General features: G+C 40.8%; 1 protein-coding gene across 4 annotated transcripts in view; it reads right to left on the bottom strand.

Annotated features, from left to right (window-relative positions):
• Nucleotides 1–4,464: 4,464 nt before the first annotated feature.
• The window catches only part of RNF144A (ring finger protein 144A), a 70,700-nt gene continuing 51,845 nt past the window's right edge, over nt 4,465–23,319 (bottom strand). For 2 of the 4 annotated variants that reach the window (XM_059467319.1, XM_059467322.1), the window contains 3 exons: nt 21,977–22,121; nt 20,635–20,724; nt 12,237–16,993 (listed from right to left, as the gene is read on the bottom strand). In XM_059467319.1, the coding sequence (XP_059323302.1) occupies nt 16,862–16,993; nt 20,635–20,724; nt 21,977–22,121 (367 nt within the window). In that variant the 3' untranslated portion in view covers nt 12,237–16,861. Of the gene's footprint in view, nt 4,653–5,800; nt 5,868–12,236; nt 16,994–18,914; nt 20,019–20,634; nt 20,725–21,976; nt 22,122–23,319 lie in introns of those variants that run through there. The other 2 variants (XM_059467320.1, XM_059467321.1) reach the window with 2 other exon arrangements.

Here is a 23,319-nt window from a genome sequence, read left to right on the forward strand (position 1 = left end):
TCCTGATATGGATCTTCTGATATGTGGCCTATACCTGGATTTATGAAGTAGTGAACTGCTATGTGGAAAAGGTACAACTGCAAACCTGGTAGATACGAACAGCTATAAACAGAAGAGTCGCCAAGATGGCCCCATGTGTTTTAGGTGGGTTTAAGCAAGTGCCCCCCACAGACAACTCATATGACTGTTTCTAATCACAGTTCAGAACAGGCAAAAAAACTTAACTATTTGCATTTTCACTCTTAATCAAATTCACTTTGAGTTTCCCATGTATGTCTGTATCAAGTTCACTGTTTTAATTTCTCCACTGTAAGGTACTTCCCTCAGGAATTCAATTGCTGGAATACAGAGCATGTGCAACACGCTGTTTGCATTTCCCCAAGAGATTTCTAGACTCTTTTTCCCCCCACAGAAATAACACTTGAAAACAGTAAATTTATCCTGTCAGCTCAGAAACGAAAAACAACCTCTGTAGCAGGCAGCCAGGAACATAACCCTCTAACCAGTTCCACAAAAACAAACGTACAGAACTTCTCAGAAACAAATTTATCTCAGGGAGTTTAAGCAGCTAAAACTTATTCCTCTCAGACTGCAATTTTACAGTGACTACAGCGATACTTCCAAGGGGCTGCCCAAATGCACATGTGGAAAAGTATCCCACAAGCTGTAGTGTTGGTTCTTGGGAGGAGAAAAACCTTCTATCAGGCTTCCCTGGGCTGTGGGAAACCACCCCTGTGGTTCTTCAACATCAGCTGACTGGGAGAGGGAGCATTTAAACTCAACTCACTTTTCTAAGATACCAACCTAGACCCAAGTCTAAAACTTGCACAACTTGTGAGATAATCCTCCTCTGGAGGGAACTGTTTCTTTCTGTTGGATGTAATAGGAGGCTTTGCTGCGTAGCTCTAAATCACAGACATCCAGTTTGGGTGACATAAAAAAAGTTAGAATCAGTGTGAGAAACTCAATTTTGGGCTCCTTATACAGCTTTGTGAAAGGAATGAATGAATAATTTTGCAGAATTTAGTAAATAAGCCCACCAAATGTAAATGCTAGACATTTGCATGTATGCATGTAAAAGGAAGAGAATAAAAGATTTTGAAGAAATAAGGCTGTCTTGTAAATCTTTATTTCTTTTTGACACATTTTCACTGTTGTTATTTATATCCTAGCCCCTAGACTAAAGTGGGATGGAAACTTGCTGTGTTACTGCAAGGTTTTGTTGCATGTTTTGCCACCACTGCTAGAGCCACCACTGCTGTTTGATGTAGATTCCTTCACTGTTTTTAAAAAACAGAAGTTTCTTCAAGATACTTAATGATTTGGTTGCTTTATAGAAAAAAAGTAAAAGGAAGAGAAGATGCTGAATAATATAAAACAAATTACTTCTGTGATTACCTTTTGGGTCAATTTCTTGACTGGTCGCAGTATTTGCTTGCAACACTGAATACAACAAAATGTTCTTAGAAAGAAAGGATGGGAAAATCAGGGTCAGAAACTTTGCAAAGGGGTAATACAAATGTATTTCTTTGGAAGGATGTCAGGTACTATCAGCAAGGCCAGCAAAGACTGCCACCAAAATGTCTAGTCCACAAAAGGCAGCAGTTTCCAGCCCTGTCTCCTGAGGGATTTGACCCTTTCATCAGTAGCACATTGTTGGTTGAGAATGGTGTCTCTGGCTCCCACCAACTTCCTACTAGGATTGCTTAACCTCTAACTTAGGCAGGAAAATACTGACTGGAAAAATACCCTTGAAAGGGCGCCAGTCCCTGATTTCAGTCTACCTTCTGCCAAGGTCAAATTCCTCTCAATTTCCAAACTCTTTTCATTTAGTATTATTCCCTGTGGTTGAGAAGAATTTCCCATGGACACCTTTGGAACCACTTCATCATTCTTTATACTAATCTAACTCTCATTAAATGTTAAGGTATAAGAAGCTAAAACTACAGTATTACAAGCTTTGGCCCTTGAACTTGCCCAGTAGTGTCATAGACATCTTCTATGAAAAATCCTTTCTTTAGGATTTTTCCTCCTGAGAAGCTGAGGGACCTCAGGAACAAAGATTAACAATGTAATGTTAACCTTTGTTAATGTAACAATGGTTATCTGCTGCTGTGGAATGCAACAGGTAGATTGGCGATTGGTCTCATAGTGTTGTTTCTAGTTAATGGCCAATCACAGTCAGCTGGCTTAGACTCTCTGTCCGAGACAGAAGCTTTTGTTATCATTCTTTCTTTTTCTATTCTTAGCTACCCTTCTGATTAAATCCCTTCTTCTATTCTTTTAGTATAGTTTTAATATAATATATATAATAAAATAATAAATCAAGCCTTCTGAAACATGGAGTCAGATCCTCATCTCTTCCCTCATCCTAAGACCCCTGTGAACACAGTCACACAGTAGGATGATGACAAATGACTCTCTTCAGTGACCCTGGTTGGAGTGCTGAAGGAATGCAAGTCAGTCTGTGCTCAGCCAGGTGGCAATGCTGCTGCCATCAAGGGAAGTGTCCTGCCAGCAGTCCTGCCTTGAGCAGATTTGCATAGCAGAAGTAAACTAACCCTGATATGCACTTCTCTATGCAGACAGTTTATTAAACACAGTAGAAATAGTTTTTTACACAGGCATTCTATGAAATAAAGTATGCATGTCTTTTCACATAAATGTTTTACACTTTCTTGATTTGGTGGTTTTTTTCTCCTTTCAGTTTTATTTGCATGATGGGCTTATGTGGTGGTTTGGTTTTGTTTTTAATTATACTGCAGCGTGTTTCCTTTTTTTTATTAAGTACAGCATCCTCTTGTACTCTGCTGGACAATTCTCCCCTTATACTTTAAGCTTTTGTCCTTGCCCCCACATGAATCTGCTTTGCCAAGTTTTCAGCTGACATAACATTGTTCATATCCAGGAAGTTACTGAGCTCCTACTGCTTTCCCACTTCTGTTTAGCTATGGATTAAACAGACAGCCTCCCTTCAGCTGCCTGCAAGGTCTCACTCTTTTGCTAGTTGGGACCACATTTTTCAGAAGTGACACTTTTGGGAGCGTTTTGGGAGAAAGGCTTCACTGGTACACATCAGGACTCTTGATTGCTGCCTGCTTGCCAGTCAGTATGGAACAAAATCTGTGTCTCATTATCACCATGCATAAAAGAAACAGAGTAATTTAAAACAATACCCAAAATAAGTGCCAATAGCAAGTTGTGGAACTATCTGAAAACATGCTAGAGCAATTCAGATGTTAGAGAACCGCCAGTATAATCTGTAACCAGTGCTGGCTGCAGGCAGTACAGATTCAAAACACTGAAAAAGAGCCACAAGGAAAGCACTACTCCTCAGAGTAACTGTGGTCTAGTAAATCTGGTTATTTCCTTGTCTCTTGCCCATTCTCCTTTAACCTCACAAATTTCTCCAGAAACCTGACACAGAAGTGGTATCACATACCAGAATATTTTCATCCTGCATCTTGGGGAAGTGTCTACACCCCCAGATATTTCTGTTGAACTGAGTAATTTTCTGTTTCCAAAAAAATATGAGTTCACCTCTTTGATGCTCCACATGTGGACCCAAAGAACCAGGAAACGTGCCTGACTTGTCTCTCCCATCTGGTAAGTGGATCAATGCCTCAGCACTGCATGGAGGACATGTCAAGACGTTGTTCAGTGCTTGTTGCTGCTTTTCCCACATGTTGTTTCTCAGTTGTTGCAATGAGTTAGCTGTTGTTCTGACAGAAATTAGTCACAATATCCAGAGGTTATTTATGCAATACCACTGATCCCTGATGCCAGTCTGGGAAGGCATTAGCTTCTGGAATTTCATCATCTGCACATATTGTACAATAGCTCTGGAAATTGTATTGAGACCCCAGGGGTAAATAAGTGAGGAGAAACTTAGATCAAACTGTCCTCCAAGTAGCTCTCACTGCATGCAAAGGCTTGAACAACAGTGATGTTCACAAGTTTCAGGACTGCTGAGAGCATAACTTCTGTGGGTAATCAACCCAGTTAAAGATCTCTTTTACTCTTCACTAAGTCAAGAACTAAATGCAACGTGACATCTGAATATAAGTTGTTGGGGGTTTTTTGCCCTCCAAGATAGATATAGTTTTTCCTGCCAATAAAAAAAGCATTTCCCTTTCTCATTAAAAAAAAAAAGAGTATTCTGTTTAGTCAGTGGTAGGTTGTTTCTGGGTACCGTATACCTGGAACATTTAAGTCAGACTGATTTGGCATAAAGGAAATAAGATTAATTCAAAATATTTTGTACAAAAAAAAGAATAAAATTCAACACCTTGTTGTCTCTAATATTTATTCCAAAATCCTACTTTTGGAGATTGTGCTATATCTCAGATTTTATTTTTGGGGGGGAATTTTTATAAAACATTGGTTCTGGTGATCGTAGTGAATAAAAACTTGCAAACATGGATGTTTATCATGCAAAAGACAAAAAAGATGGACATAGATAATCCAGAACTTTCTTTTACTTTATGATTATTGCCTTTACACCTCCCATGATTTTCCAGAAGCTGCCTCATAAATGGGTCACTCACACATCACATGGGAACTATTTCTGCATTATGCAGAACAGAGGCTGAAGGAATCTGCTGCAGGGTCTCTCAGTCTGCATTTGGTCCTTCACAGGATGCACAGTATGCCTGCAGATGGGAGTGCAAAATAGACTTGCTGGTACAGATTTGCAGGTTTGCCAGAGCTGCCAAACCAGAAATGGCTTTCCAGGTGTAAGAATTCTATCTAAGTGTTAAAAATTGAATTTGGTCCTTTCTATATAAAAAACTATATGATACATGAGTCTTTAGCAATGCAGAGCAGAAGAGAAAAATGAATTTAGTACTTCAACTTTGAATGAGGAAGTAAAACACTTGTTAGGCTGGAAAGTCTAACTGATTTTTTATTGAGTTCCCTTTGTGTACCATCAAGGTATCTTTCAGGTTAAGGCATCACCATATCAAAGCAGGTACTGAGCATTTCTCAGATGAAACACATTCTTATATCTGATTAATAAGTCATAAATCAAATCTTTTTAGGGAAATTGATAACAGTAATAGTTGTAGAGCTGTTCCTGTTAAAAAGAGCATGCTTTTACTCCTAGAATTTACTAAAGTTTAACATGATCTGTTTCACTTAATCACTTACTACCTCTTCCTGCTTTTCCCTTTGAATATTTTTCGTCTCATCTCTCTTTAATAATTCAGTTTTCATTGGCAGCTTGCTACATATTCAAATTATTGACTACAAGATCTTTACCAGACAAAGAAAAATCCGTAGTAGCAAAGAGCACCTCTGATATTGCTTTGTCAAGAATAAATCAGGAGGCCAAGCTAAATCAAACATAATACAAGTATAGCCCATCTTGCCTGCATTATAATTAATTTTGAATTCCTCCTGTTGCCATGACACCATGCATGAAAAGAAATAAGGCAGGCATTGTGCAGTACTCAAGGCTTGTTGAAATTTTGGGGTTTGCTTCTTATGTTTAAAATAGGAAGAAAATAGTGAAACAGCCAGCAGTAACACAAGAGATGTTTTCCTCTCTGTAAGGTGGGAGAGGGGTACATGCCAGATATATTTTGAAATTTTGCTTGTTGAAGGAAATAATAATGAATTTGAGATATTTGCTTAAATTTCCTGATTCTGCTCCTGACAAATCAAGTGATTATCACATTTTCTAATCTTTGTGGACTACCTTCATTTACTATTCCTCTGTGGCCACCCCCTCCCAGCTGCTTCAGGGGCAGCAATTAGCCTGAGCACTGCACACAACCCACACACTCTTCACACAAACCTTATGTTGAGCCTTCAGTAGCTCTTCAGAGAAGCCCGGAGAGAATGAGTTCTTCAGGTGGAAAAACCTATTGAACACAAAGGACACAGAGGATACTCTAGAGAGGAATGAAGTTTTTTCTGAACCTCATGTTGTCACTGCTTTTATGGCTTTTAAAGAGATTATGATACTTTCTTGTTAACAGAAAAAGGTTTTCTTCTCCCTACCGACATGTTGAGTGCTCCTCGTATCCAGGAGCTTTGTTTGCAGTGCTTTACATGTGGTTGTTGAACACTCAGATACATAAAGCTCTACAAAACCCTTCCATTGGAGCATTGTTAGTTGTTTTATTGGAAAATCCCACCTGACACAGCCTCCTGAGCAGGACCTTGAAGAAGCACCACAATCATTTCTGTGGGGCTGCTGCCCATGCCTGTTTGGAGATCTCTGAGCAGAGACAATCATGCCCATTGCCAGGGAGTGCCCCATGGTGCTATGTGCTGCATGGAAAGGGCAGGCAGGTAGCTCTCAGCTGCTTTGCTGGCACTGCATGGCAGCTAGAGCTCCTCTGCAAGCTTCATATTTGAGTTGGAGTAAGGAAAGTCATAGTCTATCCAGCTGAGAGCAGTGTTACAACCTTACTGAGCCGTGCTGACAGGCTGCACATCTGAGGTTGCTGTCAAAAATTTTAAAGTCCTAAAGTACTGAGTGTCCTGAAGGGTCATTAAGGTATCCTGTGATTCAAAACAAACGTTGCTGCAACCTCAAGCATTTCTCAGTTTCCTTTCCCTCACAGCCACAGCTTTTCCCTGCAGCTTCTGGCCAGACGCTGGGGCTCAGAAGGCATTTTCTCAGGCTTAATGTTAAAAGCTATGAAAGAGAGATGGTTGTACCCAACAGAATTCTTTCAGTTTAAGGAGCCCTAGGTTTAAGGGATGTCTCTAGAAAGAAAAAGGATGTTGCTTGCAGGTGCTGTAGCTTTTCACATTCAGTTTATTTTCATAGCACAATGGCAGAGAAAATACCTGGGTAATTCTCTCAGTCTTAGGGCACAGGAGAAGCTGAGTCAGAGGGTCAGCTCTCACATAAGGCACTCGTATTTTAACTGAGTCACAACCTTCCTCTGCCTCCCTTACCAAGCCTTAGTTGTAAGGAAATGCGAGTACTTGACTGCAGAACCTGCAATGCAGCACTTCCTGAGATCACAAGTAAGGAAAGGATAAAAATTGCTGGTAAGGATGATTGCACTGAGCACCAATGTACATTTTAGTCACAGCATAGGTAGAGGTGACATAGGTAAAGGTGCAATTTCTCTTCTGCTGTTCCGGATGTCTCTGCTTTCTGATTCCAGTTGTGGGAAACAGCAAGATAGCGATAGCAAACACCCCCTTTCCCCCAGTTTGCATTTTTCAAGGGCTATTCTTCAATACTCTGCACCTAGAAACACTACCCTGCTCCTGGGAAGGCAGGAAAAACTGCAAGGAACACTGAAGGGCTGGAGGCATCCTGCACTCTGAAGATTTTCTGTCTGTAGCCCCCTAATTGATGTTGAAGGCTGGGAAAATTTGCTGAACAAAATCCATGGATATGGTGGAAGGAAAGTGTCAGTGGTTTGGTAAGAGACACTGTGTTACCCCAATCCTCTAACTGCTCTGCTTCACCTGAGAAAACTTCAAGGATCTGAAAAGGAAAAACAGATTCAGCTCAAAAACCTGCTCCAAACACATCCCTAAGAGGGTGTAATTGGCATGAATTCCAGGAGTCCCTGGAATTCTGTCAGGGAGACGGTGGCAACCAGGACCGCACATTTTATCTTTTTTTTTTTAAAGTTAGAGTTTGTGTTAGTATTGGCAGGATCCTGAAACAAACCTCTAGTCCACAAAAAATATGAGAAACCAACTTCTCACTTTGCTGTACTCAGATGTACTTGGTGGCTGGGCAGGGGTAGGAAGGCGCATGAACTTTGGAATGTATATAAATAGAGACGTAAAGGCAGAAGGACTCACAACTTCCCTGTTGCATCTAGCCTCCCCTGCCAAACACATTGACTGCTGAATGGATGGCTGGAGTTATTGTTTGGGCACTTGCATTGTTTCTGCTGAACATCTGTATTAAAGGACACAGATACAACAGCAGGTGTGGGTAGGAAGAGAGAAAATAATTTGGCTGAGCTACAATATCCGTCCGTTATAAAATATAGAGAAGATGCAGTGTTATTAGCCAAATCTTACTCTGTTTGTAACCAACTGATTTTAGTGTTCCCCCCCCTCCTCCCAGTGAAATCAATGTTTTTGAATTTGGCATTTTGAAGGAGATCTCTGGTTTGCACTTCTCATTTTACATTTGTAGACTGCAACATCTCTATATCTGCTTTTGAAAGTTCAACACTCGATGTTTTTCCCTGTCAGAAAAGGTTTATACACCCTCAGAGAACAGGAGCAATAATGTATGTTAATATCAGAGACTAGAACAGCCCCAGCAGTGTCAGCAGGCCCATCATAACATCGTTATTTTTAGCCCTATCTTTACAATTAGCTCTGCGGAGGCTTTGAGACACAGACTTTACAGGCTCGAGGTGGAAATCTGGCTGCCAGGGATTTCTCCTGGAGGCAGCCCACGCTGAGCTGCGCTGATCGGCGGCTGCTCCCTGCTGGCCGGCGCCAGCACCGCTCTCTGCCGGGAACGTCCCTTCAAGGGACTTTGCTTAATGCACTGGAGGAGTTTATCCCTGCTCCAGCTCAGGAATCCCTCAGTCGACCTGTGCCCCTCGTAGCAGTTTCAACAAAATGAGTCCAGGCATGAAAACAAAGAAACGCCGCGCTCTGCCCACCTGCCGAGGCAATTTTCAATGCAATTTTGCACAAGCTCATGCATTTCTGCTGTGGCTAACCCCTAAAATGACAGTGGCATTCTCAAAATACAGTAAGACATCAGGATTTTGTGGCAGCCCAAGTATTTCTGCCACCCACCAAAACATCATTTTGAGGGAGCAAAGAGGAAAAATTAAGTGCGTGGTTGTTTGTAATTGTTCTCAAGAATAACATACTGCAGTGAGATCTCAGGAATGGCTGAGCCAACATCTTTAATTTAGACTGGTATGAGGAGGTCAGGCCTAGAGAACCTCCTAAATTATTGCATTTCCTACAAAATTATGCAATAGAATTTCTTCTTCCTGCAGTCATATATGAGTACACAGACTAGAAGACACATTCGACATTAAAGGAGACGCTGGGTATAAAAATAAAGCACCTATCAGCTAGACACACATATATAGATCTAGATTTTAGAATACTGCACTGAATTAGGACACCTACAATTTGCTTCCAGGGGCTCTCTTTATTTGGCTTACAGTGTTTTTTTTCATTTTTGGCTTAAAACTCAAACAAAAAAATCAAGGAACAGGGGGATAAATTCACAGATAGCACACAGAACTTGACATTGTTCTGTCACACACCACAAAAGAACAGGACTCTAATATTTTAAGTGAATTTCCATTGCTTGCATGTGTGAGTTGGTTTGTATGATTTACAGCTTCTAAATATTTTGTATGTGGCACACGTGTTGAGTTATGGTCATCACACACAGAGCCACCTGGAAATACAAAGTGACCTGGTTCTGATTCGCACCACCAAGTTCTGCTCCGGAGTCTGAAAGTAGTTATATGCCTGGACAGTTTAGACTTCTGTCATCAAAGCATATGGGGAAAAAACCCCCCCACACCTGAGAAGTAGCTTGAGAGGCTAAAAAAAGCTAATTTGTCTAGACAACAACCTTAGTAAAAACAGTATAGGATGGGAAAGGAGATGTCCCAAAAACTGAGGAGACGTGTCTTTGCATCAACTACCCTCAGCTGAGGCTAGACACATATATGTCAAAACACCTCATACTTAAGTGATATCAGATACTAGAGGCTGAATCTTGGTTCCCAGAGCACAGAATTTGGGTAGCAAAGGCTTCCTTGTACCAAACAGCCTTACCTGTCATTCTCAAAATCAATGAAAGTTTCATTGGTTTCAATATATCCCACATAAAATAACTCTTGATATAGATGCAGTGCTGACAGGTCAAGTACCCACGGCACAAAATCTCTTATGAGGAACTTTCCAGGTGATCTTCAATTAAAAAAAAAAAAAAGAAGAAGAAAGGTGCTTTGTGGATGCTGTAGATGCACTGTGCTCACAATTTGGTAGTGGCAATTTCTAGCACTATCCCCCATGCATGTGTGCATACACAATACCAATTCCATTAGAACCACTATAACTAGCAGAATGCTAGAATTAGCACAAGAGTTTTGTCTCAATCTTTCAGTTCTTATAGGACAGTTAATGACATGATTTTGAGCAGAACTCTTCCATCCAATGCCCAAATACACTTCAGGAATTATTCTGGGGCTGTGGTCCCTCCTAACAGAACTTACTAGTATGGATGTGGTTCAGCTCTGGCAACTGAATGGTCCTGGACACTGTTTACTAGAACATGCATGTGCTATAAGTTTGCCACTCAAATTTTCTAATTTTAGACAGATGACTGTTGCTCCACCTAATTTCTGCAGTGCTTGTCATTCTCTGATGACAGACTTGCTGTGCAGAAACCCAGTCACACAGCTGAAAGGCACAGGTTAGAAAATCCTTCTACAGCAAGGGAGGCTGAAACTGGTAGAGAAATAGAGGGACTGCCCAGAACCTAAAGGTCACTAATCTACACAGTTATTGCACATGACTGAGAAATAATCCTACTCTCCAGGAGAAAACTGCAACACCAAACATCCATTCATTGGAAGCAACACAATGTGGGAGCAGCAGAAGCAAGTAGAAAGATCATTATTAACAATACCTGCTCCTAGAAGTCAAAACACCTTGTGGCTTTTAGACACAATTTTCTGCCCAATTAATTGAACAAAATATCTAACTAGCTCTTACCTTTATGGAGAAAAATCATTATGCTCCATGAAAATGAAAGAAATTAGTTAGTAGCAGCCATTACGTGGCTTTTTCTAAAGTAGTCAGGTAGAAAGCACATACATGCATATTCTTTATGTACACCATTTTCTTGAAGAAATTATGTCTGTTCATTCTTTACAGATATAGACAAATTGTATCCTAACAAATGAGAAATAAACTGTGGGAACTAAAGGAAAGTCTGCATCCTCAACTACCGTTTAGGCAAAATGCAAAGTGCTTGTTGATGGAGTCAAGAACATGAGAACTCATGTTCTTGACTCCACTTTAAGAGAGTTAAATATGCTCATTTATTCAGGAGATTGGGCTTTACTTTGTGGAAACCCAGGGCACTGGGAATATGTCCCTCTCTGCTCTGGGGTGCCCTGACCCCCAGGGAACAATGATTTTGACCTTCATTCATGGAGAAAGTTTCCTAAACTTCAGAATGGACTAGAATCCACTAGAGTATGAAGTAGACTATAGAGAGTAGTGTAGATGTATCACTTGGGAAATTTAGGTTTTAGGATTTTTAGTATGTACTGGATGGAAGCAAGATGCAGGGCACAGGGCGTGATCCTGGGCTTCTTCCTCATGCCTCTTCTTCCTCCTTCTTCAGGGGTTTGGGTGGCATTTTGTAATTGGGTAGGAAAGTCCACATTGTGGGCTATCGGGGATCAGTTATTGGGTTAAAAGGGAAAATAATCTAGGTGTTAGCTCTAAATTGGATAGTTTAGCTTTAAAAGACCTTGTAATGATAGATTGTTTGCCATTTTTGTGGTGCTTTTCCAGTGCGCTGAGCCTGGCGTGAACAGCGTGCAGAACTCTAGATAAGATAACAATAAACAAGAACCTGAAGATGAAAAGATCCAGTGCGTCTCTCTTTCCTGACACAAGACCACTCCAGGAGGGTCTCCCCAGACAGGGAAGCCCCCTGGAGAGCCCAGGCAGAGTCCCAGAAGTCAGGGAATTGGCAACAGGTACCCCAACATTACTTTTTCTCTTCCACACCAGCAGGTGGGAGTACAAGCTGCTCGCAGTCACCTGCACCAGACCTAAACCCATAGTGCAAGGACATACAAATGCCTCAGAGTGATCCTTGGGGCAGCACGTCCACCTGCCCAGAGCATCCATGGACTACAATGGGAGCTGGATCAAGGACTCACTTAAAAGATGGTCAAATTGAGATAGAAGGCAGTAAGTGACTTGGTCAATGTCATAAGGGAAAATCCAACACTATCACCATTGAAGATGAAGTGGGCTGTGCTCCTGATCTCACTCAGGACTGGCTTCAGCCCATCAAAGATCCAGCTGTGCATCAAATTAGTCCTAGAGATATATCTGAATAGAGATATTCAGATTCCCTCTTCCAGCTAAGCTGGGAGATGGTGAGTCAGAAACCACAATTATGTCCAGAATTGTGGCAGGAGGTCTCCAGGCCACAGGCTGTGCTTTCTCCAAAAGCCTGAGAGGCAGAGAAGCACAGGGAAAAGTCACTATGAAGAATCACAGGAAACACATTCATTTAAAATATCTATTGGAATTACAAATTAAACTCTCCAATATGATTCAAAGTACAAAACACCACATTAAAAGGCATTCAACAGCTCCTTTATACATCACAGTGTTAGTGGCACAAAATGCACTTACATTTCAAATACATCAACAGAACTATTTTTACACTGGTCAAATACATTATTTATACATATGCATGACTCCTTCATGCTTATCCCTATACAAGTTTTAAAATACATCATAATAAAATGATCAAGAAAGGTTCAGTTATGTACCATGTACCTGTACCTAATGTTCCTGGATTTCTTGTAAGATATACACAAATCAAAGCAATAATGAAGACCATGGGGCTCTAAACACAAACAGCATGCCTTACTTAGTACAAGTGCATTAGCAATTAAGGGCTGATGCAGGCTTTTTTGATGTCCTTAGTATCACTGTCATCAACAACTGTAATTTACTTGTTTTCCTCAGGCTTTTAGATTATGTACATGAAATGTACAAACTTTGGTCTTAAAAAAGCAAACCTGCACAAAGGTCTATGCATGCTGCACCTCACTGGAATGATAATGGCCTGCATTAAAAATATTTATTCCTATACAGTAAAAGGCCTACAGATGAAATGCACAGAACTTCATTCTAATCTTCCTGCCCATAACAATATTTTTTTAAAAAAACACTTAGTATTTTTCTCACCTATGGATATTTTATCCTGTCAGCTCCATAAATGAGAGCTATTCCCTAATTTTGATTGTTTTCTGCATGTCAGGAGCTCAGCTGTAAACTGAGAGTTGATTCAGTCTGCTGTTATTTGGGATTTTGCCTGATTTATGCACCAGAGTATCTGAGGAAAGATCATGCTTCTTAGTATGTTGGGGAAAGTATCCTAAATTCTTGACATGCTAAAGTCAGTAGTAGGAGGCCTTAGGATGAACGCCAACACGAATAAAACTAAAATATTAACATAAAACTACAGTAATCTTTTATATATAATTGTTCATCATTCACAAACTTTTGAAGAGTCTCAAAACCAATGAATTTGTCCTCACAGCACTCCTGAGGTAAACACTGGTCCATTCACTTTAAAGATGGTCAGGCTGAGATAAAAGGCAGTAAGTGACTTGGCCGATGTCACAGGGGAAAAGCCAACACTACCAGCATTGAAGATGAAGTGGGCTGTGCTCCTGATCTCTCTCAGGACTGGCTTCAGCCCAACTAATGGCAAGGCTCGGGAGATGCAGAGCCTCTGGAGTGGGACTCCACACTCCCTAGATGTGACACCACATGACACCCCAGATGAACATGCAGATGATGTACGAGTACAAACTCCATCAAACAGCATTTACGAACACACCATTTACTCAAGAGCTGGACTTGATCCTTGTGGGTCCTTTCAAATCAGAATATTCTATGATTCTGTGTGAATAAAAACACCCTAAATAATAGCATAACCATAAAAATGCAGCAGGAATCATGCTGTGATACTTATTTTTCTGGTGCAAATCCAAAAAGCCATAGTTGTTGCAACAGATTTTCATTTGAAAGACAAAGAAACAAACATTACCGTGGCAGGGGATTTAAATGTCAGAGTTTAAAATTATGTATTTACAATTGAATTTTGGGGTATTAAATGTCACAGTATCAACATAAGCTGTAACATAAAAGCACCCTGAACTTAATACATCACCACCAAAAGTTGCTACTTTGGAACCAAATCAGCATTAAAAAAATAATAATAATTATATTAACAACCATAAAAACAAGCAAAAAAGTCCCCGAGAATACAGATGGAATGACATTTAACAAACCTGAAAAGACTGGGTAGGTATTTGGTAAATATATGTAGGCATATAGTCTATTCCAACAGCTAGGATGTGAAACAAGAGCTGTGTCATAAAAATCACCAGTAGCAATTCAAGTATGTTGAGATCAGAGATACAATGACAGAGTTTTCTGATTGCATATAATGTTACCTGTGAGTATCAATTATAAACTATAATTTTAAAAGTTCTGTATTTGCAAATAGCTTATTTATCTTTCTTTTTTCTTTTAAATCTGGAAATGCATTAATTCTGACATTGGTTATTAATTGGTCGCACAGCACTTGGGAAAAGTCAAGTTCTGCTGTATTTTGACATAAATTCTCTAAGAAAGGCACAGAGAAAATAAACTTCCTCATACCAGGACACTCAATACTGTTCACAGGCCAGTGAATATTTCCTGTTTACTATGATCCCAGTAGGAGAATTGGTCACCAGTCACAGCCACAATACAGCAAAACCCCTCAGTGCCCCAGCTAGAAAATTCATAACCCATTAAGTCTTTACATCCTATTGTCCAGGGTTTTTTTCTCCAGTCAAACAGGAGTACAGGGCCAGGGAGGAAAGGCCATAGTTCAAGATAACTTTCAGGACGCTGTCCTTTGCAGAAGGGTTTCCACTAATTCTGCCCAGTGAAGCCATGACTCAGGACAACTTAGGTGCATGGCTTGGGATCCCTCTGGGAAATGGACTGAGCTGATGCCAGAGGGAGAGAAGCAGCTCCCTGCCTGCTGAACTCAGCAGGGCTCCACACACCCCTTGAAGCTGACAAACAGGGATCAAACGCACTACCACACTTCCCTACAGGTATTTTTGAACAATTAAGCAATTTTTAATAACCAAGATAGCCAAAATACTAAAGATACTCAAATAACAAAAGATCTGAACTGCGCATTGCCATAAACAATCTGAAGATATCATGACTTCAGATTTGCTGGAAACAACCTATCCTTTTTATTCACATTACAGAGGCCAAATTCATTAAAATCAAACCAAGTAAGTGAATTGCAATCTCCAGCTCCTGGAGTTAAAATCTATGGTTAGATACAATTTGAACAGCACTAAACTTGGAGGATAAGGGAGGAGAATAGTTTTATAAAAAGAAATTGGCCTTTTCAAAACTGTGCCCTACAATATTTTTATTTAACAGATACACAGTGTAAACCAAAAGCCAATAAAGAGTAATTTTTTGATGGTTGAGCTATAAAAACAATTCCCAGCTTGTGACAACAGCCAGAAGCAGATGCAGTCAAAGATCTTAAAGACATTTTCAGTATAAAGTTATCCTGGCTTCAAGATATTCATCCATGTCAGTACATTGCTAATGGCAGAAATAAATGATGACCAAGAAATGCAGTAAAACTTCAGTCCACAAGCCATTCAAAAGAATGTTTTCCTTCGTATTACATACACATTGCTTCAGGTGCTTCACATTTCATGGCAAGAAGTTATTAGTCAAATTCTTGTTGGCTTTAAAATAGAGCAAAATGGTTTTCAAAAAATATTTCTAAAGAGAAACCTCTATGATGTAGTATGTTGAATAGCACACTTTACTACCCTGAAAACAGAGTACTGAATCTTGCAAAACTATCAAGTGATTAGTTTTCAAATAAAAACTTATTTTGTCACAGTATTGTTATTAGCACAATACACCACATATCATACAATACTATCTCTGAAAATGGGCTAAGTAGTTTAAATGCAAAGCACAACTTCCACAAATATCCCAGACATTTTCATATTAACTACAGGGATAACCATGATGTATTTTTATATTTAAAAGGAAAGACTCATTAATAACCCAAAAGTCTGCTAAACAGTAAAGTTAGTCCTGTATTTTTTATTAATTGTCCTAAAGACAGAAGCAAGCTATTCTGAATTTCCAAAATAATTCAATAGCACAGCTATTTACACATTTGGTTTAAATAGGATTTAATATATATATATATCTATGTATCTATAAAAAGATTAAGATACCTGGATTAGAAGTTACATAGCCCTATAAGTGTAGCAGAACCCTAAACAAGAGCAAAAAATAACAATTCAGAAAAACACTAGTGGTCCAGGGGTAAGCAATACCATCAATGTATTTTTAAAAGAAACTTGATTAAATAGCAGGTTTGTGTCTCCACTCAACCTTACAGCTTCATCAATTAATTTTAAAATGTAGCTTTTAATCAAACAAATTTCTTATAAGACTTTATAAAATTATTGGAAGGCAGCAGGACTAACTTTGTCCCTCTGATCCTCCCCAAATTTCAAGAAAGGCATAAGATGGCCTATATGCACCTTACTAATTTTGTTACACTTGGAAAAAATAGGTACTAAAAAGGACATTGTGATGGCTTTAACAAAATCAGATGTGTAATAAAGTCACATGAAGTTGACTATCAGATTCAAATGACAGTCAACTCAAACATATGCAGGAATAAGACAGCAAATTTGGAAGCAAACAGATATGCAGAAGTTTGTAGGCTTTTTCAGCTTGGTTTGCTGATGTCATTCAGTACAGTCCCACCAGCAGGGCAGCACCAACCTTTTGCATTATTTTTAGCAGTATCACCTCTTAATTTCAGATAGCTGCCCAGGTCTGTGGTCTCCCTTTAGCACCAAACTTGCCTTCTCTTACCCTCCTTGTCTGTTATCAAGTGATCTGTACAACAGTAGTAACAACAGTTCCTGGAATCAAGACTGTGTCAACAAAAAGCAGAATGGGGCAAGTAAGGCTACAGCAATGTAAGTGCAAGAGGGAAACATAACAGCAACAGTAAAATCAAAACATGTTGTGATGAGTCCAATCTTCTCTCAGTCTAGGTAGGTAGAGGGTCATCATCTCCTTTATTACATTTGCACTTGCAGCAGAGAACAAATGGTGTAGCAAGTAGAAGGAAAGGGGAGGCCACCAAAAGTAGAAGACCAAATCCTGCAAAAATGCCTACCACCTGTAAGAGAAAGGGATAGCATTGTGTCAGGGACAGCATTGCCTAGATTCTGTGTCTGCTACACCACTGCATCCTCTGTGCCCATCAGAAAGACCTCAGCAAATGCCACTGACCTTATCAGAACCAGAACTCCCCATGTGTATACTACAGTCAGCTCCTGTGACCAGAAAATGTGAGTGAAAGTAGTGTGAATGTTCATGTCTTAATGGCTCCTGTCAGAACTGTGCCACAGAACTGCTTTATCACACAAGGTGATGCAGATGGCTATTTGACTTTTTGAGTTTTCTTATATCTCAAACAACAAATGAAGCAAATCACTACTAGTTTTCTTGACCAATCTTAAATGCTGAATATATAAATCAAGGCTACAAAAAGGACTTCCACTTTCAGGTGCTCCCTTTTTTTCTGGGGAAAGCTTCAAGAAGAATGAGTCAAGGTGTTGGTGGTATAATCTGGGAAGAATCCCACAATGTACCACCAGCATGCAGTCAAGCTTGGGAATTTCAATCACAGATTACTAACACCATGGATTATAGGAGGACTTTGCATATGCAGTGGCTTTTTGCAGTCAGACCTGAGCTCATGCTGCTGCTTCAGGGCACATGATCTAAGTGCATCTTTTTCACTTACATTTATTGACCGCCTCCTTCCCAGCATGAGCAGAGGACCATAGACTTACATAACCAGTCAGTGTGACAAAGCAGTCAATTTCTACAAAGCTTAAATTTGGAAAATTATTTAAGAAACATTCAAGTTGAGCTTCATCACCTGAGAAAGTTTCTCATTTGCCACAGGCAACCGTAAGAGTGATGCTGCAAGGATATGCTCATAAATTATTTAAGTGAATAATTTAGATTTATTCACATGACAGTGTCTGTGAATAATTTTGAATAATGATGGCAAGAGTGGAATGCTAATGCAATAGCAAAACCTCACAGCAGAAGGCAAAATAAAATTAGAGTGCAGCACTCATCACAGATTCTTCTAGTCAGGGCTAGATACACCACTTCAATTAGCTGGCAAATATTAAATTAGCCATGGTATAGATGGGACGATGCAGTAGCTCTTTGGCTGGGCATGGAGAATCGGGTGCGGATGATCTCGCACAGGGTTGTGGGGCTGTGCTGCCGCGGAGCGCCCGCACCCGCGGGAGATGGCGCTGTGCGACAGCGCTCCGGGCGCGCACCCACGCACCGAGCGGGACCGGACCGCGGCTGCTGCTGCCCAGCATGGGGAGCCCCGCACCCACACACCGAGCGGGACCGGACCGCGGCTGCTGCTGCCCGGCATGGGGAGCCCCGCACCCACACACCGAGCGGGACCGGCACCGCGGCTGCTGCTGCCCGGCATGGGGAGCCCCGCACCCACACACCGAGCGGGACCGGACCGCGGCTGCTGCTGCCCGGCATGGGGAGCCCCGCACCCACACACCGAGCGGGACCGGCACCGCAGCTGCTGCTGCCCGGCATGGGGAGCCCCGCACCCACGCACCGAGCGGGACCGGCACCGCGGCTGCTGCTGCCCGCCATGGGGAGCCCCGCACGCACCGAGCGGGACCGGACCGCGGCTGCTGCTGCCCGCCATGGGGAGCCCCGCACCCACACACCGAGCGGGACCGGACCGCGGCTGCTGCTGCCCGGCATGGGGAGCCCCGCACCCACACACCGAGCGGGACCGGACCGCGGCTGCTGCTGCCCCGGCATGGGGAGCCCCGCACCCACACACCGAGCGGGACCGGACCGCGGCTGCTGCTGCCCGCCATGGGGAGCCCCGCACGCACCGAGCGGGACCGGCACCGCGGCTGCTGCTGCCCGGCATGGGGAGCCCCGCACCCACACACCGAGCGGGACCGGACCGCGGCTGCTGCTGCCCCGGCCACCGGGAGCCCCCGCTGCCTCGCCCTACCATCTTATTTCCTCCCGGCAGCAATTCCTTTTTCAGCTTCAGAGGTGGGCACGTTTCATAACCCATTCTTTTTCTTCTGGTGGTGCTGACAATGCGATGCAACTTCTAATCTTTGCATTTATTTCCCAGAAACTAAAGTTAAATTCTTATCCTTAAAAAACATGAGCTGCAACTACTGCCATGCTGCTCTTTGCAACCCAGGGTGAGTGCACTGGTCAGACAGAGCCAAGCTAGAAGCTGGCAATTCAGTGGAACAGACTGACTACTGGTAATTAATATAAAACATCTATTTACACTATCCTTTCAACCTCAATATGCCATCAAAGAAATCATCAAGTTTCAGTTTTTTGGTTCTGCTGTTTTTGTTTTTTTGGTGTGGTTTTGCATGTGTGTGGTGGGGGGCGTTGTTTATTTTTAAGTAAAACTGCCTGTTGAGTATTACTTACTTACTTTTCCTTGGTTCTTTCTCTTCTGAAGAAATTGCTGCCCTACTAGGCATCAAGCCATTTTCTCTGGCCAAAACAAATATTTTTTTAAACTCACAAACAACAAACCAAAGACTCACCTCAATTTGCTTTGGATAAATCTAAGAAGAACCTTAACAACTTACTCAAAGTTAACATAAGGAAACAATTGCAGTGTTGATTTGGCTTTAGCAGGTTTAGCAGAATTACATCCTGACTAGTAGTGAATTATCACCTTCTTTCTCAACAATAAACAGATCAAACATTCCATATATCAAACATATTTGCACAAGCTGCAGTGGCTTAGAAGAGATTCCAAATATCAGATTAATCACCTCATACTACAGATTTATCAAGTAAACTTCACATACCCACACACCTCCTAAGCTACCATTGGCTAATCCAAGCAAAAGCCAGTCCTCAGCTCAGATAGTCAGTGGTGTGAGTGAAAGAAGGGTGAGTGAGATCCTTCTCCTTTTATTTCAGTTTAGCTGTTTATCCAGACTTGATGATTATTCTGTAGACTTGGGGTTTATGCTCACATGGAAAAAAATCTTCTTACTTCAAGAAAAGTACCTCATCTCAAAGGTAGCTTTTTCCAGGCACACAGTTAATTTAGGAAGAGATGACTCAGATACGCAGATGTCCCCCTATCTCTGAAGTGAATGTAGAGAAAGTAGATTGGACCAAGTCACACATTAGCATTTATACTGCATGCATCACAGTGCTTCAGAGAGCTCTTTTATTACTAGCACTCTTGCTGAGTCTAGCAACACTGAATCTAGACTACAAGAGGTATTCCCACACTCTCTGCAACTGTCAGTTTGAATCTGTGTTTGAAACTACTGATGAACCTTCAGGGTTATTTCTATCCAACCAACAGGAAAGAGTCAGAGACCATAGCAAGATAATGTCTGTGTTCAGGTTAATTCCACTCCAGGTCTGGATCCAGAGCAAAAACTGCCTTGCAGAAAGAGCTTCCTTGTAAATAATACTGACAGCGGCAACCTAGTTCATCCTCCATGTTCAGTGAGAACAATCTGGACTGGCACTGAACTGGCTCTGCAAACATACCTTTTCTGGTTCTCAGGGGCATTTTGCCAAGGAGGGCCTTCTCTAGGAGAGATAATTGTTCCACTCCAAGCTATTGCCCTCTTTTTATCTGCTACAAAAATCAGTTACCATTTGGCACAGAATTTATCCTAAGGAGTTAAAATGAGGGACTATGACAGCAGTAGAATTGTAGAGAGCTTTAAATGATCTGAGCTTTACCTGTGTCCTGTGCCAAATAACAGATGCCCTGGAGTGCCCCAGCTTGTTTCGACAAGGTCCTTTGTCATAATGTATAAGGAGAAAATCATCCTGCAAATATTAAATGAGAAGGTAGGCAATAAACAGAAGTTCTTCAAGTTACAAAACACTATAACCAGACAACTTAAACACAAGAATCACACAGGAAGATAAAAGCAAGTGGATATGGCCATGTCTAACCTTTCCAAAGTGCTTTGTTTACAGTTAGGTGTCTTCACAAGCAGGTTTATTTGGCATGTGTTATAGATATATAATAAATTCTTCTCCCAAAGGCTCTTAAGCTGCATATTTAAATGCTAGCATGAAGTTTAGCAAGAGAATCCAAGAAGCTAAGCTGATCACTGCAGGCATTTTACAAACATATAGCAAGAGCAAAGGAAAAATCAGTACTTGTGCTGCAGACCTCCCAAAGCTGGCTCCTTTATCTAGCTGAAGAACGGAATGACAAAACAGATTTCTGAGATATTACATCCCTATCAATTCTGTCAGCTCCTCACAAACCAGAAAAGATAGTAGGCCTAGTTCTAAGGCAAAACTGCTTTTTTTATCTGTGAGAGCATGTGAGAAGCCTGTGATTTCAGGATTGTTAGTAAAGTATTCAAATGGAACAACCACAAGATTTGAATAGTTGGGAGTAGCTCTCAGGAACCTAATTTCCTTTGCTATTGTTAACAAAGTTATAAAGTAAAATGATGACATGGAAACAGATGTTGTGTATTGTATATATTCTGATCTGTGGGCATGATAACAGGCTGATTTAAAAAAAATATAAACATATGACAGTAGCAGCTTATAGAACAATAAATTCCTGCTGTTGAGGGAACACAGTATTCTTTCTCCTATGGCAGATCTATTTCTTGTCCCACAGATTACAATGAATGGTAAACAAATTAGACTGCTAATAACCTACCACATCTAGTTTGTTAAACATCCTCAGACTAAGAGCATTGCTAGTCTTATACTGTAATGCCTTCAAGAAAGGCAACATTGAAAAGTCAGCACTGAAAAAAAAAGCAACACCCTTCCCCATGTTAGGTGCCATGTAAAGATTGTAAACAAATTACTGTCATAAGACTTTTTACTTTTTAATAATTATTTACTGACTCAGGCCAAATGCTAAATTCACACAGGTCAGACAAGTGAAACAGAGGATACAAATCCTATCAAATTCCCAGCACCAGCTCTGATGAGTTGTGGCCAGAAGCTAGAGCGCTATTTATTTAATTGATTAAAGAGACAGCTGGATGGCAAAGCAATGAACTTCTAAGCTTCTGAGAGCCAAGAGTGCACAGCATGTACTCACATCAAGAGATTCCAGACAGTACCAGCAAAAGGCATGTTTGCAATTCTTACACATCATTTGGGCACAGCCTTCATCTCGTTCAATATAAACTTTACACTTTGGACAGCGTTTGATCGGAGCATCATCTCCCATTTTGAAAACTGAACTGTGGGAGAGAGTGAGAAATTAGTAAAATGCATGACCATGTCAGTTTAGAAAATAATGGCTAAGAACTGTGTATGAAGGCAAGCCTGCTTTTTTTGCTTAAAAAAAGAGAAATTACTAGATATTCAGGAATTCAAGTGGTTTTATTATTCAGATATTATGCTGTGCATTACTTTTCAACTATATCTTTAGGAATATGCTTAATGACTACAGTGTCTACATAAAGTTAGGATATTTTCTTTATCATGTAAAAAACAGCTTTTTTATGTACATATTAATAAATATTAAACAGTTTTATCCTGTAACATACCAGCTGAGCAGCAGGTAGCTCACATCTAAATATTTTGTACATCTAGATTATTTTCCTTTTCTCTCCTTTCTTTCCCAGATGAAGAAACAATCCCTTGATTGCACAATAACCCCAGACCACACTCCTTTGGACTGGGGCACCAGGGACAGAGAACTTGTCTGTGCCCTCCTTGAGGACCCTGTCTAAGAGTTTCCCTCCACATCAAGAACAATAAGGTTTTGGTGCATGTTGCTCTTTCAGTTAAACTTTGTCTCTGTTGACAGACTCCTAACAAGTCACTGTTCATGAGTTAGGGTCGCCACTGACTGTTCTTGCACAAGTGTGCAAAACCACAGATATCCCCTGATATAATGGGCACAACACAGAGGAATGTTGAAATAGTGGAACAATTTTTATTTCCCTTGTGTAGCTTTCTACTGTATGCAGGTTTTATGCTCACTAACAACTAAAATGTACCTTAAATGACAAATCCTGCAGCTACTGCCATTGTAAGATGCAAGAATTACTGATGGAGAATCAACAATTTGCTGCAAAACTGGACTGATGATTGATTTGCCCAATAGCAGGATAAAAGGACACACACTAATATTAACACTAGGGGTGACTGTACTAGAAAAAAATGCTTTGTATACATAAAATGTATGTGAAACTCCTAATGCTCCTAACAGGCACATTATGCTCCAGAACAATGAAAAAACAATTTTTACTTTTACTTGGTGGAGTAAAAAAATTAAGCATGGAATAAAAACTAAAAGCAACCAAAACACTAAGCAAAAATACATAAAGTTTGTTATCTTGCCATGAAATTTAGCAACCTTCAGTTCTTGTCATGCACACAAAAAAGCATGTGCCAAAGTTAGTGTATTTGATCAGGAACTCATCATGACAG

This window comes from Ammospiza nelsoni, chromosome 3, assembly GCF_027579445.1.
Source record: "Ammospiza nelsoni isolate bAmmNel1 chromosome 3, bAmmNel1.pri, whole genome shotgun sequence".
In the NCBI taxonomy this organism is placed as follows: Eukaryota; Metazoa; Chordata; class Aves; order Passeriformes; family Passerellidae; genus Ammospiza; species Ammospiza nelsoni.